Genomic DNA, 21,863 nt, shown 5'->3' on the forward strand with positions numbered 1-21,863 from the left:
TTTTCCTTCTTCGGTTGATAATTTTGAAGCACCTGAATGAGTCTTTTTTCTTTGCTGGTCGTCAGTATACTATAGCATGTTCAGTACGAGAACGTATCCAATGCTATGGTTGAACTCGTGCTACGAATGCTCCGAGCGATTCTGAGCCACTGGATGAAAAGCTGATGGACATGATGTTATCATTAGGTGGTCGCCGGTACATTTTACAAAAAGGACCTTGTAAAACCATTTTAGGTGGCCGCCTGGAGTAGATTATATTTGTTGTGTTTTTCTGCTGGTTCACTTTTTTGGTCTCAAAATGAAACTCCACTTTTGATGCCCAACTGAAATTTCTGAAAGCATTACTAGTCATTATCTTGTTCATGATTTATTTTCTTGTTGCAAATCCACACTCTAGCCATGATCTAGCATGCAAATCTTAAGTAGTATCGTTCACAAGGCCTTTAGCATAAATTAAACTTTATCCAACAAGATAATTTTGTTGACCTTTTGTCTTGGATATGCACCTGAAAATAGTTGATGTTCCTATTTTTTTTCAGGTATTCTTGTCTGCATGTTCAGCTGCAAGCTCATCTGTAGAGAAAATAAATTGTTGTACAAGCTAGTGTTGAAGTTGCATCCACTTTTGCCTTGTTCTGCAGCCCAAGATATCTTCAGATGATGATTGGAGCTGGATGGCGCTCAAGCTATTGCGTAAGCTAGGATATACTGGAATTTGAAAGTTCTGTGTTGTAATGCATCTCTTCTAGTAAAGCGGTTGATTTATGTTTGGACATAAAAATGTGAGATACAAGAGTTGTAGAACAAAGCTATCCTTATAAAATACTCCGTCCGTTCCATAATGTAAGACGTTTTTTGACACCACAGTAGAGTCAAAAAACGTCTTACATTATGGGACAGAGGGAGTATATTATATCAGATGTATGTACACAATGTTTGAGTTAGCCTGCGCATGTGACAGTGGTGAACAGAAATTTATATATGATCCTATCAAATTTTCTGAAGTTTTTACAGTACATATCCTAATTTGATAATCAGCCTAACAACTTTAGTACAACTTCTGCAAGACAATTCTAGCCTATACACTAATTTAACTCGAAACCGCGCTTCGTTTGGTTGGCGCAGATGTGTTCCCGTTTTCCAATCAGCTCCGATCTGGGCGTCTTCAGTTTCGTTAAGTCCTGTATCGGAAACCATGGCTATGAAAGACATTGCGAGCGAAACAAATACAACCTTACGGTTTTGGAATGCATTGGAGTCAGAAGCCGTGGCTTTTCTGCGAACCAAGCGTTGTTACTACATCTTAAAGCCTTAATGCAAGTTGTCCAGACAATATGACACTTGATATCTACTCCCTCTGTAAACTAATATAAGAGTGTTTAGATCACTAAAATAGCAATCTAAACGCTCTTATATTAGTTTACGGCTGGAGTAATTATTAACACTGCCATACAAAAGCATCTCTTAATTCTGTTATATAAATGTGCAGACCATGGAAATATCTTTCCTTTACACAGAATAGCCGTATCACAGATTCTTTGGTTCTCAATAAGCTAAAGCATCAGAAATAACCAAACTGTTGCGTGAAATAACACTGGTTTGGACTAGTGCAGCATATGCAGTAAAAAAATAGTAAAAGCCACAATTTAGTATGTGGCATCTAAAAATTGAGCAACAACTCAAAGTTGAAAGCCTATTATTGTAAACATAGTCTCACAATTGTCACTTGAATGAAGTGATTGTTGGATGGAAAATGATATAAACACTACTTCGGACAATAATTCAGCTCCAAAGCTTGAAATTGTAGAAAAAACAAAAGCCTACTGAAGAGGCTCGTCACTGCTGCCGAAATCCAATGCTTTCTTCGAATTGTTATCTGCAAGTTTCTTCCTTTTGGGCGATGACCCATATTCGCCCATGTCCCTCTTGCCGATATCCTTGTACCCACACGAATATATGTCTTCCTCACACATGTCCTGTCCAAAAGCATACCAAAGGTATTTAGATTAACATGCAAATGATGTGGCCATTTTTTGTATAATAAGTGAACTTGGCAATATAACCAACCTGTTCAGACATGTCATCGTCACTATCATATGAGACTTGTGCATCATCTGAGGTTGCACAATTCTTGACAATGTACAAATGACATTTCTTTAGCCCTTCTAAAGCATGCAGCATTTCATCTACATCATGTTGGCCTGAAATCTGTACCATTCCTTCTGGTGGTACACACCCAGGCTTGATGTAGTACAAATCTGCTTTCCCTTTGTACCCTTGGCAACGCAAATTTTTCTCCATTAGCTGCCAGTCCACCTTGCCGGGTTCAACTATTGTCGTCATACCAGGTCTCCCGTTGTGGTACGCGTGAGGAACATGAGAAAGTTCATAGTCCACATGAACAATAAATTGCATTACGACTACCTACATATGACTAGTTGACATCAGTTTTTGCACAATATCAAATTGTTCATACATAGGATGTGCCTACCATTGGTAAAACATACTTACTGGGCCACGTGGTGTTGAGACAGATTGTCCGGTGGTGGGATGTCATGTTTTGCCTGCGGAGGTGGTGACGAGACAGATTGCTCCAGTGTACGGATGTCTCGTTGTGCCTGTGGAGGTGGTGATGAGACAGATTGCTCCGGTGTACGGATGTCTCGTTGTGCCTGTCGAGATGCTGATGAGATAGATTCCTTCGGTCTAGGGATGTCTCGTTGTGCCTGTAGAGGTGCTGATGAGACAGATTGCTCCTGCGGATAATTTAATGAATAATAGGTACATAATGAAACGTACCTTCGTGCCTGTACTAGCAAGGTCTTGCATCATACTCCCATCCATGAGGATGTCCTCCATCTTGGCCTTGTAATCTAGATCACTACGGTCTTGTTGTAACTTTCGCTCCATATCCGCACGAGCTTGCATTGTATTGACGTCCATCTTACCACGCTCGAGCTGTACAACGCGGTCCTGCATCATATTCCCTTCCAAGCGGATCTGATCCATCTTGGCCTTGTGATCCATGTCCTTACGCTCTTGCCGCAAGATAAGATCCCTGTTCGCACGCGCCTGCATGATATTGAATTCCATCTTGCCACGCTCGAGCTGTATAGTGCGGTCCAGGTCCTTCCGCTCCTTCTTCAACTTTAGGTCCATATCATCATGGAAATGCTTCAACCTCTGATCCACGGCTGCACGCTCCGCCGTCATCATTTGTTCCATGGCTGCACGATCCTCCTTCCTCATGCGGTCCACGGTTGCACGCTCCAGTTTCAGATTGTTGTCCATCACCTCTCGCTCTCGCTGCATATTCTTGTCCATCTCTTGACGCATTTGATGCACGTACTTGTCATCATCCATGGTCCCTACAGCAGCCTGACATAACAATGCTAGTTACAATATGTATGGAAATTGGAATACCTATTAATTAAATCCAATTACTAACTCCCATACTGCTATGTGCCACTAGACGTACGAGCATGCAATTTAGAGAAAGTAGTAGATTTCTGATTTATAGTTCAGTGCATGCTATGTGCCACTAGAAGGATCCGAAGATCGGCCGCCGCGGCACCATCCGCGTCCACCGTATTAATTGAATCGCATTACTACTAAGAGGGAAGGAAACATCATAGGTGTATATACGGTTTGGTTGTGGGGCACCGGTCGCCAGACGCGGAGGAGAGGACGTCGCCGGCCGACGAGGAGGAGAGGACGTCGCCGGACGTGGAGGAGAGGGCGCCGCCGCCTGATGAACTGCTCCCGATGGGATTTGCCTCTATGGCTAGGTTTACGTACGTGTGAACGTGGCTGGTAAGTCGGGCTGGTAAGTACTATATGGGCAATTATATTACGTATCTGGATTGGGCTCGTAAGTACTATATGGGCTTTTGTGCTCACGTGGATCAAATATCGTACGTGCATGTGCTCTTGATTCAGAAGAAATCAATTAAGCAGGGATGACATGGGCAAGTATCTTGGTGCATCAGCAGTAAGACACACAGGTATTAACGATCCAGCGACACTCGAAGCCTTGGCGTGGAGAGAAGCTCTTTCCCTTGCCCTCGACCTCTCACTATCTCATGTGTTGGTAGCCTCAGATTGCAAGGAGGTTGTCGCGGACATACACAAGGGCACGGGCGGCCTTTACGCGAGCATTGTTAAAGAGATCATCTCCCAAGGTTTGCAGTTTCCAGCATGCTCCTTCATCTTCGAAGGGCGCGAGACAAACTTTGAGGTGCACAACCTCGCCAAACACACTTTGGGACTCTCTCCGGGATGCCATCTCTGGCTACTTAATACCCCGGATTTATCTTGTATTCCTATGTATTTGGATATTGATCAATAAATGAGAGTGTGTATGGACTAAAAAAAAGAAGAAATCAATTAAGCAGCCTGCTTGTGTGCTTCCATGTGTATGTGTAGTTGCCGACGAGTTAATCTAGCGTTCTAAATCCAACATTGGTATCTAGAGCCTCGACGATCTACGATCAATGATGGGGGACGGCGATCAGGAGTCGGTCAAGTCCGGCGACAGTACAAGAATGGCAACAAGGTGAAGAAGGGCGGCAAGTCAGCAACCAGTGGTGGAGGACGGGCGGTGCCAACGTACTGGTGCATCACAACATCCTCATCCAGTACCCGATGCTTACCGACGCCAACTACAGCGTGCGAAGGATTATTCGGAGCCTAACAAGCGGGAGATCAAGACAAATTTGACGAAGCAGGAAGACGAACATCCATGTCTTCTAATGGCCGAAGTTTGTGATCTCGTCCAAAGATAGGTTGTCAAACCAAACCGATAGGTGCTACTTCATGAGAAAAAAGTAATGCCGCAGTTATCCGGGAGCCAGAACGTGTCATGGTGTTGGCTTAAGAGTGATGATGATTCGTGGTTATGGCATGCTAGATTTGGACACGTTAACTTCTACGCCTTGAGGAAGATGTCGAAGATGGACATGGTATCTGAGATGCCATTTATCGACCATATTGATCGAGTATGTGACGGGTTCTTGGTTGGAAAACAACACCGTAGGCCGTTCCCTGCTCGGTCTACCTATCGTGCAAGTGATGCAATCGAGCAGCTCCATGGTGATCTATGTGGCCCTATCACCCCAACATATCACAGAGAAAATAAGTACTTCTTCCTTGTGGTAGATGACTACTCGAGATACGTCTCCTACGATCTAAAGATGGCGCGTTTGAAGCGTTCAAGAAGCTGAAGGTTCGCGCTTGGACAGATCGCGGTGAAAAGTTTACGTCGACGAGTATCCGGATGACCCATAGTACTAGACGTAAAGAGCCATGGTCGTGGTACTACCTGTAGCGGATGACCCGCAACTACCAGTCGGACCGCCACTACAACAAAATTGACATACTGTGACGAAAATCCTCGTGACGATGGTGGACAACGTCACATAAATTCCTAATGTATGATGTTGTCATAGGTGGCGTCACCAATTACTGCAAATCGGTGACGATAAGCGTCACCGAATTGCCTCGACCTTTCAGCACACCTGGCTCCCAATTTTTGTGACATCTTCGTAATTTCCATGACGAGCCCGCTAGAGTCACCGAGTACTATGAATGTGTGAATATCATTTTTGTCATGTTACGTATAGTAGTCAGACCAACCATAGCTAGTTCTTGGGTTATTGAGTGACTGGGTCCATGCGTCAGTGTTGGCAGTGAGATTGCCATAGTTTTTTCAAAAGCTAGCGAGCGTTGTAATTTTTCTTGATATAATATAAATAGGCAATGGCCGTGGAAATACTAATAATCATTATTATTTATAAAGGTAAAACTTATTTTCTTCTTTCTAATATAAATAGGTAGTGGTTGGGCTAAAAACTCAAAGTGAGCGTCCGTGAGCTGATGTTGTTTATCTCGAATATAAAAATGAAAATAGGAGCCAAGAGGAAATGAGTGAACATTACTTTCATGTTGTATAATATAATAAATAGTTAGTGCGTATGCAAAAAAACCTTCAATGGCGCACTCGTGAGCTAATGTTGTTACATTTCTATCTCAAAAGTTAAAAAGGAAATATGAGAGTTGATTGGATTTTTTTAATTCTTATCACCCACCTTTTAAAACGATGGCACGCCAAGAATTCACAACCACAGAGAAAAAACAAAACAAAAATCAGCTTCGTGCGTGGGTCGGCCCATTTGGCACTAGGTCTCACGCCACGCCGTGTGCCTCCATATAAAACACTAGCCCAAAAAAAATCCCCAAATACACCTGTACATTCGCACCTAACTCAAATCTCATCTCACCGGCGGCAGCTGCAGATCACTCGCCGCCAGCCGCTCCACCCGAATTCTCTCCCCGTCGCTGCCCTCTAGTCTGCCGCCCCACCCTCTATGTCCGGTTCCCCATCCCCAGCCACCACTACACCGACGCCGACCTGCCCCATTTGCTGCCTGGTCCGACCTCCATGCTGCCTCCAGCGTCAATGGCTTGTCGACCATCACCAACTCCATCTCCGACGCCTTCACCAGCTTCGTTTCTCACCTCGTGCCTCACCAAGATCTGGACGCTGCCTCACCACCCCTTCCTCACCCACTACTTGAGATGTATATGGTGATTTAGAAGATTGGTTTCGTCCAGCGACCAACAAGACGGCGGCGGCGGGAGACACCAGGTTTGGGAGAGGCAAGCCGATGATGCAGATAGGCTAGGGAATGAGTCGAAAACTCTACAAGTAACTCGGCTACAGCACCATTAGATCTGTTCCCCTTCCAACTACTCGAGGGTAATATTTTGCTGCTTCCTTTTTCTTCCATAATTTCCTGATGTAAGATTTGTGATCTGGAAATTTGATTCTTCTAACCACCTACTTGAAATCTCCTTTTTCTAGTTGTAGTTCATCTAGATCAGGAGTAAGATCAATGTCCTTTGTTCTTATCTAAGGTTTATACTTATATGTTGTTGACTGTCTCTAAATTTCTACAATGAATGATTTCAACTCAAGTTTCCCCTTTAAGCTGCAAGATTATGCAATCTCCAGCATGCTCAAGAACATCTAATATGTGACTAGACTCTACATTCAGAGTATTAACAGTGAAGCTGTACTAATAGCCTTTTATCAGTTACTATGCACAAGAAGTCAATATTCTGTGATAATAGTTAACAAGGTAAAGATATGTCGAGGGCTCGTATCATGGGACATACCGTAGTTGCTAGATGCTGAAAAATATATATACTAAAAGTTCCATTCAGATGCTAATACTGCTCAGTGAAAGAGAAATGATTATGTTATTCTGTAATATTTTTATCCATGTGAACACTTGTTAGTATATTGCTTCTCTTCTGTTTTTCCCCTATAACGCAGGCGCATTAATCGACTGCTCACTGTAGGTAGCAGAACTGGGTTTGCAATATCAGGATAATTGTATTGACCTTGCTATGTTGGTAAAGTTTGAAGCTTAATCTTTTTCTACTTGCTTGTTGCTTCTCCACTTTTTTTCCTTCCAGTCCAGTACTTGACAATTCCTTACGTGGTTGTCTATGCCTGGATTTAATCTCACCGTGCCCTTCCTTTGTGCATAACTTGTATTTTTATTGTTATATTTAGATCGAGGAAGCATCGTACAACTGCAGTGCAAGTACACAATTAGCTGTAGTTGCTGGGGAAGGTGAGTAAGCTCACAACTGACTAAAATAGTGTAGACAGTACTGACAGTGGTTGCTTATGGAACTTAGTTTTACATGAGATGATGAACAACCAAATTCATAGCATGTCCAAATCATTTCAGAACGAGAAAACGCACAGTTAATAGGAATAAGGTGGCCTGTAGTGGTTGGGTGATTACCTGTAGATATTGCATTATTCGAATGGATGAATGGATGTCACTCCTTACAAAAGAAACATTTTGGTGTTTTGGTCTGCGGTTTTTTAGTACATTACTGATATGTTTTCTTAGTGATGTGCCGATCTAAACTTTTGTAGTAACCAAAGCGTCAAACAACTATACTTATGCAACTAATTATGAAATATGTTCAGTAGATTACTATAATTCATTGTCATACGCCGCCCTAGTGGACTCACTAGTCATTCACATGCTACTTAAAAGTGCAGCATGGGTCCATGTAAATTATTTTGACTGACAACTTTTTATTCTAGTTTGTGTCTTCTTGTTTTGCCAAACTAATATACCATTTTATTGTCCCATCTGCATACCCGCAAATCTAGTTAATAATGTACACAGATCCATAATTTGATAGATTGTATGCTTCTTAGTGGTACTTTTATATGTTTTTATCTTATGTTTTCATCTCATTAAGATGCAACACGATGTTGTGTTTCCTCAATTTATAGGCATCGAGGGGAGTTAGCCGTGAGACTTGAAGCACATGACAACATTTGAAGAGATTCAAAGGAAGCATCAAGAAGGATTGGAAGCTGTGAAGAAGAGCCAACAAGAGAAGAATGAAGCTTGGGGAAAGAAGCAACATGATATTGGTTTTTCTCTTAAGGGCTCGAGCAACTCAGCAAGAATCCATCGTCTTGTCTATTGTCGTGTCAAACTTGAGTCAATGTTATTTATTATTGTCATTTCTATTTGGAGGATGATTTGGCTAAGAGTTTGAATATATAATATGATTTGTCTCCCATTTCAATTTATAATGTGATTTGGCTCATAACTTATTTATAAAATGTGATGTGAATTAAATACTTTGATATGCATTTGCAATATAGTGGAGCTCATATTTCATTGCAAATTATTCAAAATATAGTAAACATAGTTTGATGATATCATCTTCATCAATAATGAAAGTAGTGATGCTAGTAGTAGGGTAATCTGTGCGGGTGTTGACATGGCATAAAGTCAGTGACGTTGCTCCATCATTAAATATTGTACAATATGGCATCTTTGCTCCTAACTTGTGACATTAATCCATCGTCATGGAAATAGCAAGTTGTTGACGTTCTCGAAAACGTCACCAAAGGTCCCATTTTCAATGACATTGTTTTACATGCGCCGTCACCAGGAGTAATCTGTGACGGGGATTCCGTGACGATGCTTGTGACGCCCATACAACGTCACTCGGGTGTAATTTGTGACGTTATTAGTTGTTCGATGACATTTGTTGGCTCGTCACAGTAGGCCTAATCTTTTGTTGTGCGCCCAGCTGCCCACCCATGTGAAAGTAGTTTTGGGTTCGGACTACCCATAGTGGTGATAGCCAGTTGTTGTCATGATAATCGGTCTTACTCGTTGGGGGCAACTCATGGTGTTACCATTTCCGAATGACCCATTGTGCAAAAAGGGATCCAAGTTCACTGCTAGCAGCTAGTTTCCGCCTTCACTGCTCATTCACTGCTCAGGAGTACATGTAGGGTGTGTTTGGTTGAGGAGCCAAGTTCACTGCTAGCAGCCCGTTTCCGCCCTCACTGCTCATTCACTGCTCAGGAGTACATGTAGGGTGTGTTTGGTTGAGGAGCCAAGTTCACTGCTAGCAGCCAGTTTCCGCCTTCACTGCTCATTCACTGCTATGCAGCAGCCGCACCGGTCATTCCTTGCTCTCCCGCCGTCCCGCTGCAGGTCACCTTGCTGCTGCAAGTGGCCACCCCTGCTAGGTCGCCGCCAATTGTCGCCCCTGCCAGTCCCCCACCCTGCTGCCAGTCCCCACCCTCTGCTAGGTCACCGCCAAGATCCCGATGCGTGCCATGATGGAGGCGAGACAATGGGGATGAGAGGGATTGCGACGCCAGAGAGGGAGCGGGGAGGGCACAGATCAAGATCGGGGGGCGATGCGTGAGGGGACAGGGCTGGGTCCGTGCGAGGGGCTCGTTCCATGTCGTCCGGCCGAATCAGAGGTATCCCTCGGTTCCGCATATAGAGCGAATATTCTGTTTTTTGGGATTGGTGGGTTCCGGTCCATTCGACTAACTAAACATGGGAATGGGCTATAGGAACCGGACGAACCCATCATTGGTAGGAGCCAGAGCCCTACCGGGTCTGGGGCGTAGGTGGTATGGGAAGGAGGGAGGCGGGCGTGGGCTGGAGCTCGGCAGCCGGCGAATACCCCTAGTGGATGACCCACAAATACTAATATAGTGAGTAGCAGTGCTTGCACGTCAATGCTACTTTGTTGTTTTTATTTTGTGAAAAGGGCTACTTGTATTGTTACTAGTGGGACCACCCATCCATGGGCCCTTCTAAAAAAAGAAGCAGACGTGCCAAAAGAATTGGATTAACACTTATCACGTGCGTATCCATCGGCCCTTCCAAACTCACCTCCCACCTCCCGCACTATCTGCAACAACCTCCTATCCAACTGGCCTAGCCGGCTTGATCGCCATTTTCCACTCATATTCCATGCGCCGCACACGCGATCTTCTCCTCCAAAGCCAGTCCCATCGAACGCCGATGTCCTCACCCACGAGAACGGAGCCGCCGGCAACCGCCCATCTGGCCTGCGGAATACGACGTCGCTGCTTGTTCTTCATCGACACTTCGTATTTAAGGTGAGAATGCCGGCTCTTGTCATCTAAACAGGCTCGTACATGATTATGTTGGAACGTGCATTTATTTGGCGCCATGGGTACCGCCCGCAGCTACATGAATTAGGTGGACAATCAAAATTGGAGCGCCCAGCAACTGTCGTACGTCCACAGGAACGCCGCTGCCGCCGTCAGGATCACCCAGGGGATCACCGGCGCGATCAGAGCCGCCAGGCACACCCAGGGGATCCGAGCCGGTGTCAACCACCTATCTGGCCTGTGTGATACGACGGTACTGCTTCCTCTTCATCCACCCATTAGCATCAGAACGCCTGATATTTTTACACCCTTTAGTCAACAAGTGAGGTCAACTTAATCCAAAACTGTATACAAATATCAAATGGCAGAATGATTCAGTACATACCAGGTATTATATTCACATGAACGACAGTAGAGAAAATTGATTCAGTCTATCTTTGTGCATAGTTTGCAGGAATGGCTAGTTCTTCCAGTAGTTATGCTGACACAGAATTGCCACTACCAGACGTAACCAATCAGGTATGTTAATCCCAGTTAGGTTAAAATCTTTGAAAACACATAGTTCTTTTACCAATTACACATATTTCAGGATTTTTTGGAAGAACTCAGTGTGAAACATGCAAATATGAGGTTATCGTGCTCACCTTCAAGGATTGTGCACATGATCGACAGATTAGATCCCGACCACCAAAAGGCCATCTGCACTAAAACTGGTCTTGGAGGGCTAACGCAAATGAAGTCAGTGCTTCTCCGACGTATTACGTTGGTGCTGCTAGCCAAGAGCTACATCAGAAAAAAGCAGAGTATTCACATTGCTGGTAAGGACATTCCTATAACTCCAACAGATGTGTATGAATTAATGGACCTTCCGATAGAGTGGGAAGATATATATATATATATATATATATATATATATATATATATATATATATATATATATATGGAAATGGGAAAACCAATAGATGTAAACCTGTTAAGCGTTTATCAAACTGACGGAAGACTTAAGCTGAGTGACCTTGAGAAGAAAATTAAAGCCTCCAAAACTCCAGACGATCATTTCATCAGGCGGTTTGTTTTGTATGCTATTGGCACTATGTTAGCACCCACGGTATAGGATTATGTAGACGCCAAATATTTCGTCCTTGTACAAGACGTCGCAAGAATTCCCTATTTTAACTGGGGATGTTTCACACTTAACCATCTGTTGACATCCATCAATACTTTTAACTATGTGGACCAAGTGAATCTACAAGGAAATCTAGCTTTGCTCCAAGTAAGTGCTACAACACTATTTGTCATTCTACTATTATTCATATGATGCATATATCTCTATCATTGTTGAACTAATGTTTCCTGCAGTTTTGGTATTGGGAACACATCCGTGCTGGCTCGCTTATGTATTCTCGTATACCTCGTCCGCTGATGGCACGGTGGGATGAAGCCACAGCTAAAATAAGACATGAGGCCTACTTGAAAGGAGGCATGTATAATGGATTGGTACCTTTCTAGACTTGACTTCTTTATTTACCATATTTATTTGTTAGTACTGATTCTTTATATCTTATCAAAGGTTATCATGAAGATCGGCGATCTGGAGCCAACCAACATTACAAATGACCAGCATACCAACAAAGATACACATGCGCATGAAGATGCTAGCTATCGACCACAACCACGAGGTCAAACTATGAGTAGCCAACAAGTAAGTTGCTCCAAGACACATCCTTTTAAATAACACAACAAAGGTCACACCTAACCATACTTATTTTTCTTCTAACAAAACGAGTTGACATTTCTTTTATGCAGATGGACATGATACTTCAAACCCAGAACGATCTATTTGCAGAACAAGAGAAAAAGTTGGTCAAACAAGTAGTAGAAGTGGAGCACAAATTAGATAAAAGAATAATCACCGTGACCGAGGACGTGATAAACATAAGGGGTAAAATTGCCACTCAAGCTAGGTTGTCCAAGCTGGAGGACGAAGTTGGAGATCTCAAAAGGGAAGTTGGAGACCTCAAAAGGGAACTCTAGGTAAGTGACACTACAACATCAATTTTACCCATAACTTCCTATATTTTCATTCTATGCATTTCATGTTACAGGAATTAAGATCCCTAGGTGAAACAAACAAACAATCAACGAAGAGGAATGCATACGTACAGGTGATAACTATGGCCCATCATCTTGCTAACATGAGCTAATTTCTGTTCATTGACCAACTTCTAATTTTAGGAACAAGAGCAACCAAGCAATGACAAGTTTTCATCAACTCCTGTGTTTGACGCATGGAAAGCACGGACTTCTGCTGGTACACCTAGTGCAAAACCTGTGGTGCAAAACAAGGAGTTGGACCAAGACATCCCACCATGGAAGCCTGTATTCAACAATGCTTACATATTGACAGATGAAGACTATGAGGCTGCACTTTTCATCCGAGGGAGTCACGACCTTGTTGAGCTAGTTCACATCGAAGACATTGTGCTAACAGTTCATCAACTCAAGCCAAATGTTAGCAAACTATTCTTCGTCGATGACATATGGCCCGTATACGGCAATCTACATCAAGTATTCTAAATTGTGCCATATTACATGACTACAAATTTTGTAGGTTATTAATGCATATGCACACATTAGCAATGTTGCAACTGATGCTACATCATTCATTTCCACCATAGAAAGCAGAAGATTGCTAGGCGAATTTGGGGGTATTCCAATGGGATGCAAAAGCCCACATGTTGCTAATGTAGCAACGAAATTTGTAGGACGCAAAATGGTATGCATGGTTCCTGACTTATTTAATTGTATATCTTGATTTTCCCTAAATTGAGTCCGCTTTAATTTTCTGCCAGGTACGTGTCCCAATGAATGTGCACAACATGCACTGGTTATTACTCGTGTTTAATTTAGATAAAGAAGAGATCCAGGTCCTAAACTCCATCCAAGCATATCGTGACATTGCCAAGGAAACTGCACTGGTAAGCTTGCTCTCTTGCTTCCTCTTACCTCATGTGACACTTTTTGAAAAGCACTGACGCAATCCCTTGAATTCCTCCTCATACACCAGGTGGAGTCCATTCAGGCATGTATCAACGAAGCGGTCGAGGATGGCTTGGTAACACCGCCTAAACCCATCAATATTACCCAGTGGAAAACCACTTGCTATACTAACATACCACAACAGACGGATGGGTACGTATAGGCAGCAACATGATTCCTCACCTACATTACAATACTTGACTTCAACTTTACATCACAGTTACTCATGTGGGGCGTACACACTCAAATACATGTTGACATGGGACGGAGACAAAATTATTGAGGATTTCACACAGGTCTGCCGAACAATAAATTACATTTGCAATCATGCACTACCTATGCTTCACCGCTATCCTAACCTATGTGTCGCTATCTAATTCAGGCAGAAATACATATTTTCAGCTGGCAAATATGTTCAAGCCTGCTGCGGTCGGATTGCAACAAGCTTCGGAAAAAATCATACAAGAATCCTATAGAGGTAAGTTCTACACAACTAGCATTTCATGTCATGTAGTTCCTACCTTTCATGATTGCATGTAACGCACCACTATTTCCTCTATAGAAGGACGAGTATGAAGCCAGCTTTCCAAAGGAACGAAAAGGTGCAGATGACGTCACGATTGTCAGCAACCCTGATGTTACAAACAAACCAGACACATTCGGTGCCCCAAAGCGTAAACGTGGACGCCCGAGGAAGAATGCCCCTCCTAGTAATCCAGTAAAACAACAATTTGACACAGAGACTATCGCTAAACAACTGGAGTCGAAAAGACGCAAGCGCAAACCATCAAACGTCGTGTCCAGCCCATTCGTACAGCCATGAATGGGCTACACGGAGAGGCACTTCAAGGGCAGATCATAATGATTGATCTTCATAGCATGTTCTTTGAATTAAAGACTACACTTATGTTCTAATGTTTTTGCATATTATTTGTATGATTATGTACATCCAAATGCTTGACTTTTCATTGGTTCTTTTTAGAAAAACCCCAGCTAATGAGCTGCAAGTTCCACTTCTATCATTTGCACCATCTGATCCATACCTTTCTGCATCGGAGTAACCTTACATCTAAAACACTAGCATAAGTGACTACTTACAAACGCATGCTCCCCATTCTAACGGCGCCATACACTGCGTAAGTATACAGTTCTGGTTTAAGTGGATGATGATTATGGCTGAGGCAGGGTAATTAAGGAAGAAAAATCATAGCATATAAAACACATGAGCAATGTAAATATCATGGTTACACTACTATTTCTCACATCACGAGTTGAGTGGGAGATTATTACCTCGCCAGCAAAAAGAATAGAATCAATAATGCAGCTAGCTCGATGGATTACTTCAGTCGACTCCACAAGAAAAATTTCAGGCTGCAGCACCAGCAGTCAATGAACACACAGAACCGTATTGTCAAATGTCAGCCTCTCCTGCAGAAAATAAGAAGGAATATCATCAGGAACACCATGTACCATTTTTATACTGATATAGACATGTCGACAAGAGTTGGTACATTGCAGCTTGTGTTTTGCATCGAAACTAATGCGATACATGGAGCTAACGAATTTACAACTAATAAATCTAGGCCTAAGTCTCTTGGGTAACAATACTGAAACAGATGTCCCAGCTAGGTTTACTCTAACAGAGTTATGCTTACTAACTAGACAGCTAGGACGAGAATGAGAACCAGGCAACCAGCATAAGATCATCAAAGAACAAACAGATCCTAAACAATGATATGGCTGAGGCATGATAATGCACATGTAGCAACACGTGCAAAGCGGGCAAGAAATTCATATGAAGTGGGCATTCTTCCAAATTGAGCCAATTCTAGTTTTCGAAGATATACTTTACATAACTACTGTCCATTTTCTACAGTGCCATACATTTCCTAAATATTCAGAACTATGTTTGAGGCGCAGGTCACGTATGTCTTGAGCTCCCGATTCACCTTCTCCTCATCCCACATGAACCCCTGGATGTTCTACACCCACTCGAAGCAGCTCACCATCACTCCGCCGGAGTTGGCCATGATGTCCGGTAGGATCAGCACGCCCTTCTTTGCTAGAATCTGCACCACGAACATGAACATTTCTCTGCTGTCAGTCAATGTGTGAATGTGTCAACAAATGCAGCTTAGTTTTCTGGCAAAATGTTGGTGTTCTTGCCTCGTCGGCCTCGGGGTCTGTTGGGTGGTTAACATCCTCGATGATGTACTTTGCTTTGATGGCATCAGCATTGTCCCTAGTAGAAGAAGAAAATCGAAAGGACTATTTATTAACAAAAATGTTTTCAGATACAGAAAAAAATAGCAGCCAGGAGGATACTCTAACTGAACTTCAGAGCATTAATCTGATAGAAGATAGGATGAAGTGAGCTGGGACGAGGAAGAAGAAGATTACTTTTTTATGACTCCTCCCAGAGCTGCCGGGATGAGCACGTCGCACTCTTCCGTGAGCAGCGAGGTCGGATCGACGGCGTCGCCTTTTGTCGGAGCCCTTGATCCCATGGTTCTCTGCCGAGTGCTTGATCAGCTTGGCTATGTCAATGCCATTGGAGTTCTTGACAACATCTATCTTTTTTCATACCTACGATCAGCAGCTATCACCAGCTATCACCTACGAGAAATGCATGTATAAGAAACTGAGCCATCTTGTGAGTTGTTTATTCCCTTGTGTAAACACTGAGTTCACAAGTTCATCAGTTGTTTGGTCTGTTGCTGCAGTTAAGTAGCATGTATGAAGTGTAAAAGTTTGTCAGTAGCATGAGACTTGTAAACCAAACTGCAGCATGAATCACACATGGAACTACTCAGATTACAAACCAACATCAACCTCAACAATGTCATTCACTAGAAGAAATCAGAGTCATTTCTTTCAAATTTTTGCAGTCACCAACAACTTGATATTCACTTTCTCTGAATCTTACATTCACCAATACAGATTAGTCCCATTTTGAAGCTTCAGCATAGAGAACTATTGAAATCAGCAAGAGGGTCATCTAAAGTGAACAAGCTACATGGTGGTTATCCAATAGTGCATGAGCCGCTGTGGGAAAATGGCTATAGTCCAGTGCATAATCAGAATCAGAAGAACATGGCCTGAATCTCCTATTGTAACTGTTTTTCACAGCGCGTAGGTTCTGAATCCATACTGACTTTGCAGAGAAAATGTAAACAAAATCGGTGTAAATGAATTTAATCCGGCGAGTTCCAAGTCAGCTCACTCATCCACTGGTCCTAATCACGTTTACCTAATCCACATAAGTAAATAAACAAAATGTCATGAACTCCCCGTGTCAAACCACGATGGAAACTAGCAATGGGGGGATGCGCTGACCTGAAGAGCCGACACTTGGGCGATGGACGCTGCACCGATGAGCAAGACGGCTCGGCGCTACGGGAGGTTTGCTGGGTGGGAGTATTCCAGGCGGGGCCACAACCGGCGGGGGAGGACTGCCGCGGGGCCGGGATCCGGCTGCGGTGCCGTGCAGAGGGGCTCTTGACGGCGCAGATCCAGCGACGCGGGCATGGCCACGCTGGACGGGGATCCGGCGACGAAGGGCTGGCGCGGGGCGGAGCACTTGGCGACGCACATCCGGCGGCGGAGGGCTCGCGCGGGGCGGGGCTCTTCGCGGGGCACATCCGGCGACGAAGGACTGTGACAGTCGACGGCGTGGAGACCGGCGGCCGGCGTGGTGGGGCACTTGGCGGGGAGAAACCGGCAGTCCATGGCGTGGCAAGCGGCGGACGCCGTGGTGAGAGGAGATGAGTGGATCGGGGATGAGACTGGATCGGGGGTTGAGACGAATGGATATATTGCGAGCGGAAATAAAGAAATGACGGATCTACCCTTTAAAATTCTAATTGGTCCTACTAAAATTATGTACTGGTCCCACGTTATATGTAATTTCCTGTAATTTTAGTTTTATAACTCCTGTAACTCCTATTTTCCCACCGTTAGATTAGGCTGGATGGACGGTTCGTAAAATCGCCAATCACCTTAACAGTTGTAATTTTTTTTACCAGTTTTGAGGTATTTTGTTTGGTCACATGGTTGTAGCTACGTATATATTAAGTATAGCCAGCTCGATGAGTTGCTTCATTCAAAAAAAAAATATGTTGTGACAATAACATATGAGATATTGGAGAAAACTGAAATCGAAGGCTGCCAATGGAGGGAGGTGTTAACCCCTCATGATATATGCTTGAGGACATTTTCGCCAAGTTGACTCCTTTGTATATGCAGCTGTGATGATTTCGTGGTGGATTGCTAAAGCCATCAATATCAACTTATGCTTCCGTCACAATGTATGAACCCTACTTGCAGTTGCTATTGTTCTCGCCTCCATGATACATGTGTGGTCAAACGATGCCGATGAGCCTCTGCAAGAACCTGTTAATGTCGTCCCCCTACGACTCATCGTTAGCTGAGATGTCTTTGTACCATTTTTGCTGACATGCACCTAAAGCTGGAAGCAAACACAAAGCCCTATGGTGATCGAAATACTTTGAAAAGAAGTGGGACACAGATACGACCACTTAGGTGGATTAGTGTCTAGAATCTATATGCGAGGGGATAATAATGGAGTTTCTCTCTTATATCTCAGAGCCGATAATATTATTTTGTGAGCTTCCTGAATGGATATGGAATCAAGTACCAGATGCGAGGCCAAAGAAGATAGTTCTCCCTCTACAAAGAAATATAAGAGCGTTTATATTACTTCAAGGGAGTATTTTCGAAGGCCGTGGCACTTGGGGTTCAAAGATAATTACACTGTTCAAGCATTCGTCCGATTAATCAGCTAATGGACCAGTCAATCGCTACACGTAGGATGGCCGAATTGAGTAACACCTATACATCGCGTTAACTTGCCAGTCCAATAAACTCACATCAAACCGATTAATCAGTTATCGGGTTGATTAATCGTTATTGGCAAATTAACTCGTGAGGAAACAAATAAAAATTATTTTGCATGTAACCCCTCCCAGCACCCTCGCGCTCCTATATAGCTAGGGTTTGACCCTCCTCTCACCGACTACTGCTCCTCTCTTCCCGTCTAGACCTATATAACGACTAGCCAGGTCCTCGGCGATCTACCGTCGCTTCCCCTCATCCCCTGTGTGTCACCACATCCTCTCCAACCTCTATGTGCCGCTACTTCCACTTGCTGTGACTCGCCACCTTTCGCAACCTTCATGTTTCAGACTCCCCACGGGGCTGCTACCAGCCATTACCATTGCATCGTGCAGACCATGCTGGGAAGAGCGGAAGACACATTCCCCTAGCCCAGCATCAGCCACCCGGATTAGGTGCCCGCCTCCACAGTAGGAGGCGTCCACGCCAGCGTCCCCAGCCAGTCCCTATGGACCGGGGGACACAACCTAGTAGCTACCAACGACCATCGCCGAGAAAGCCCCAACACTAGTTCCCGACCTTGGTCGAGACCAGCTCAGACACCGCCACACCCGAGGCCACCGGCATCGCTCTGACCAACGGCATTGTAGCAACACGGGCACCAACTCGGACCGGCAACACAACGGAGTAGAAAGACAAAATCACACAAATGTGATGGCAAGCACCAACGCGGACGAGGTTGGCCCTCTGCTCGCGTGCCGTCCACGCCATCCACTACCACTGGCCAGATCAACGTTGCCCGACAGAAATAGCCCGCAACTAGTTACACCAACCGCAGGAGCCCCGGATCGGCCGCTGCCAACCAAGGCCGCAACCCCATCCCCACCGCCGTCAGAGAAGCCCCAAGCCGCCCAATTGTATTTCCGGCTTCCCTAAAAGTGAAAATTACAAATGTTCTTAAAAATAGGTCAAAAGCACAATTGTGTTTCCGGCTTTTTTGGGCTTCTATGTTTTGTTTTTGGTTTTTGGCTCTTCATTTTTTCTCTTTTTTGTCCGATCTCCGGTTTCCCACTGTTTTTTGGTGTTTTTGATTTCCCGCTTTTCCTATAAAAAAGTTTGTTCAAACTATGAACATGGGGTCTAGTTTCAAAAAGAAGATGTGAGTATTTTTTTTAAAAATTATGAAGATATTTTTTTAATTCACAAATATAGAGAACATATTTACAAACGTGAAATAAAATAAGGAAAATAAAAATAAAGAACTTGAAACATACGGGTCACACTTACAATTTGTGTGTCGCATTCAAGACTCGAGAGTGAGCAAGCACACAGCCAGACGAGAAACAAAGTCTAGCCCACTTTGCTGTGATGAGTTTCCTTGATCTTAATTTCACTTCACTGACCAGATGTACATGCGATCATTTGTTCTCGTTACGGACGTCCTACTTGGATCATAGTAATGGTTGACCAGTGGTTCATTATAGACTAAACTAAGAGGTTTGGTCTCTGGCTCATGACCGTACGCATCGATCTGCTTGAATTTCAACTTACTACTTACCCAAGGTACGTGATATGCAACGGCAGCTGCCGGTTAACCGTGCACATTGGCCAGGAGCTTAATTAATTTCTTGGGCATGTAAATCTAGACGATAACAACTATTGTTGCCTTAGACCTTTACTGCTCACATCAGTAGTGCCCTGCCGTATAACATGTATGATCCTTCATGCCCTTGCTGCATTATGGTCAACTGCTCATGCTTGTTACTGTTACTTCAGAAGTCATGAGTTGCACAATTCTGCAACATCACACTTACTGTGTGATTTATTTAACAAAGGTTTTGGGGGTCGCTAACTCTGGCCTGTTATATATCTCTAGACCATTTGCTATATGCTTCTGTTCTGTTCTCTTGCCTTCCCATAGTTTTTTTTTCGGTTTTTCTTGCGGGTACTGCCTTCCCATTGTTGTAAGACCACGAGGTGTTGAACAAGATTTGATGCTTCAGTTTTGTGGTGCCTCCTTGAAGAGCTGAGACTTTAGCAGAAACTGAAAGAAGATGTGGACCATCCTCTTGATCTCCACTGGAGTGGTGCACACTTCACAAAACTTTGACCGTAAAACACAATGGTGCCTACCAGAGTAACAATAGACCAATTCGTGCATGATGTATCCAGATTCACCATACCAAGCTCTTGGCATGTGACATCCAATGATTATGTACAAATATGCAGCACGGTGTAACATATTTTTAGAATGACCGTCAAGATGCGGGGAGGATTGGCATGAGCTGGATAGATGCACTTATAGCAGAATTGTCGCATTTTTCGCTTAATTCCTCGGATTGTCACTGACAAAGAAAGTGTGAGTAATTATTGGCCGGAATAAGGGCTTCAGATTGGCTGGAATAACGGCAAATGCGAGTTTGGGTCATCACCTGCCGTGCGTTGTTATATATATCTCGAGACCATTTAACATGTTGGTATTCGCTCGCCTTCTGCTAGTTGTCAGGCTACAAGGTGTCAAATTCTGCGCTGAACTTATAGTGTGTCACTTGAGGAGTTGAGAATTTAGAAGATAATGAAAGAAAATATGGACCATCTTCCGGGTTTACATTGGTGCACACTTGTAATTTTAGTGGTAAAACACGCAGTTGCAAATGAGAGCAGCCACACACCGGTTTGGGCATGATGTATCTGAATGCAGTTTAGCAAGATGTTGGTCCGTTTTGTCAATTCTGGATGAGATTATAGCTTGCAGGGCAGCTAGGTTGGGGGTTCCAGTTGGTGCTAATGGCAAGGAGCTTGCCAACTCTATTCACGAAATAAAAAATGCATGGGTGTAATGGGTGGTAGTTATGTTGAAACAAACCTAAAGTTCAGATAAGCATTGAGGAAGATGATATTTATGGTGTGTTTCTTCCAAAAGTGAGCAACTTACGCGGTGACTTGGCCGAGGAGGAGGAAGGTGCTTTGGATGGTCAGAGACATCGTCGAAGACTCACTTCCATAGCAGTAACTAATATGAATAACAAAAAAGAGCTTGTGCATTTATGGGTCGTTCATTTTCTCTGGTCATTCAACATAGGCAGGACGGTGGCGGCCGAACTACAAGTCCCCCCCCCCCCCACCCCCCACCCCCAAGAGACCACGGCCCCTCCTCTCTCTTCGCCTGTCGCTCCGGTGATGGGAGTGGCGGGGACCCCGGTGCTTCGGCTCAGTGGTGGTACCAGTTAGGGATTTGTAGGGGTTGGTATCCCAATGACGGTGGTGAGATGAAGTATGTGAAAGATGGTCTGTTCCCAGATCTGGTTCTCCGGGTCTGTCTTTATTTTTCCAGTAGGTTTGTCTAGGTGGCGTTCGCCTGCTCCTATGGCGCAGACAACATGGATGTGTGTTTCAATATGTCGGCTCCAGTTCCCACCGAGGTTGCCAGTCTGGCCTTGTCGAGGAGATTGTGAGATTTGTGTTCTCCAGGTCTATC

General features: G+C 44.0%; 2 protein-coding genes across 7 annotated transcripts; both read right to left on the reverse strand.

Annotated features, from left to right (window-relative positions):
• Positions 1–1,820: 1,820 nt before the first annotated feature.
• LOC147957449 (uncharacterized) lies at positions 1,821–3,363 on the reverse strand. Its single transcript, XM_087533152.1, has 5 exons — positions 2,800–3,363; positions 2,581–2,726; positions 2,504–2,510; positions 2,068–2,424; positions 1,821–1,976 (listed from the first exon to the last, which is right to left on the reverse strand). Exons 1-5 carry the CDS (start codon positions 3,361–3,363, stop codon positions 1,821–1,823), a joined length of 1,230 nt encoding a protein of 409 aa, XP_087389278.1.
• Positions 3,364–10,082: 6,719 nt separating this feature from the next.
• LOC147957450 (glutamate dehydrogenase 1, mitochondrial-like) lies at positions 10,083–17,332 on the reverse strand. 6 transcript variants are annotated; one of them, XM_087535723.1, is made up of 8 exons: positions 16,868–17,331; positions 15,932–16,147; positions 15,698–15,773; positions 15,481–15,600; positions 14,822–14,959; positions 11,137–11,275; positions 10,878–10,990; positions 10,086–10,785 (listed from the first exon to the last, which is right to left on the reverse strand). In XM_087535723.1, the coding sequence occupies exons 2-4, from the start codon at positions 16,036–16,038 to the stop codon at positions 15,514–15,516; spliced, it is 270 nt and encodes an 89-aa protein (XP_087391849.1). In that variant the 5' UTR covers positions 16,039–16,147; positions 16,868–17,331; the 3' UTR covers positions 10,086–10,785; positions 10,878–10,990; positions 11,137–11,275; positions 14,822–14,959; positions 15,481–15,513. The 6 variants fall into 6 exon arrangements, 3 of the variants coding, with proteins under 3 accessions (XP_087391849.1, XP_087391848.1, XP_087391847.1); XM_087535722.1 differs by having other exon boundaries at positions 15,416–15,600; positions 16,868–17,330; XM_087535721.1 differs by having other exon boundaries at positions 10,087–10,785; positions 15,538–15,600.
• Positions 17,333–21,863: the final 4,531 nt, after the last annotated feature.

The sequence above is a fragment of the Triticum urartu genome, chromosome 7A (genome assembly GCF_056163025.1).
Source record: "Triticum urartu cultivar PI428250 chromosome 7A, HENAU_Tu73, whole genome shotgun sequence".
Classification (NCBI taxonomy): Eukaryota; Viridiplantae; Streptophyta; class Magnoliopsida; order Poales; family Poaceae; genus Triticum; species Triticum urartu.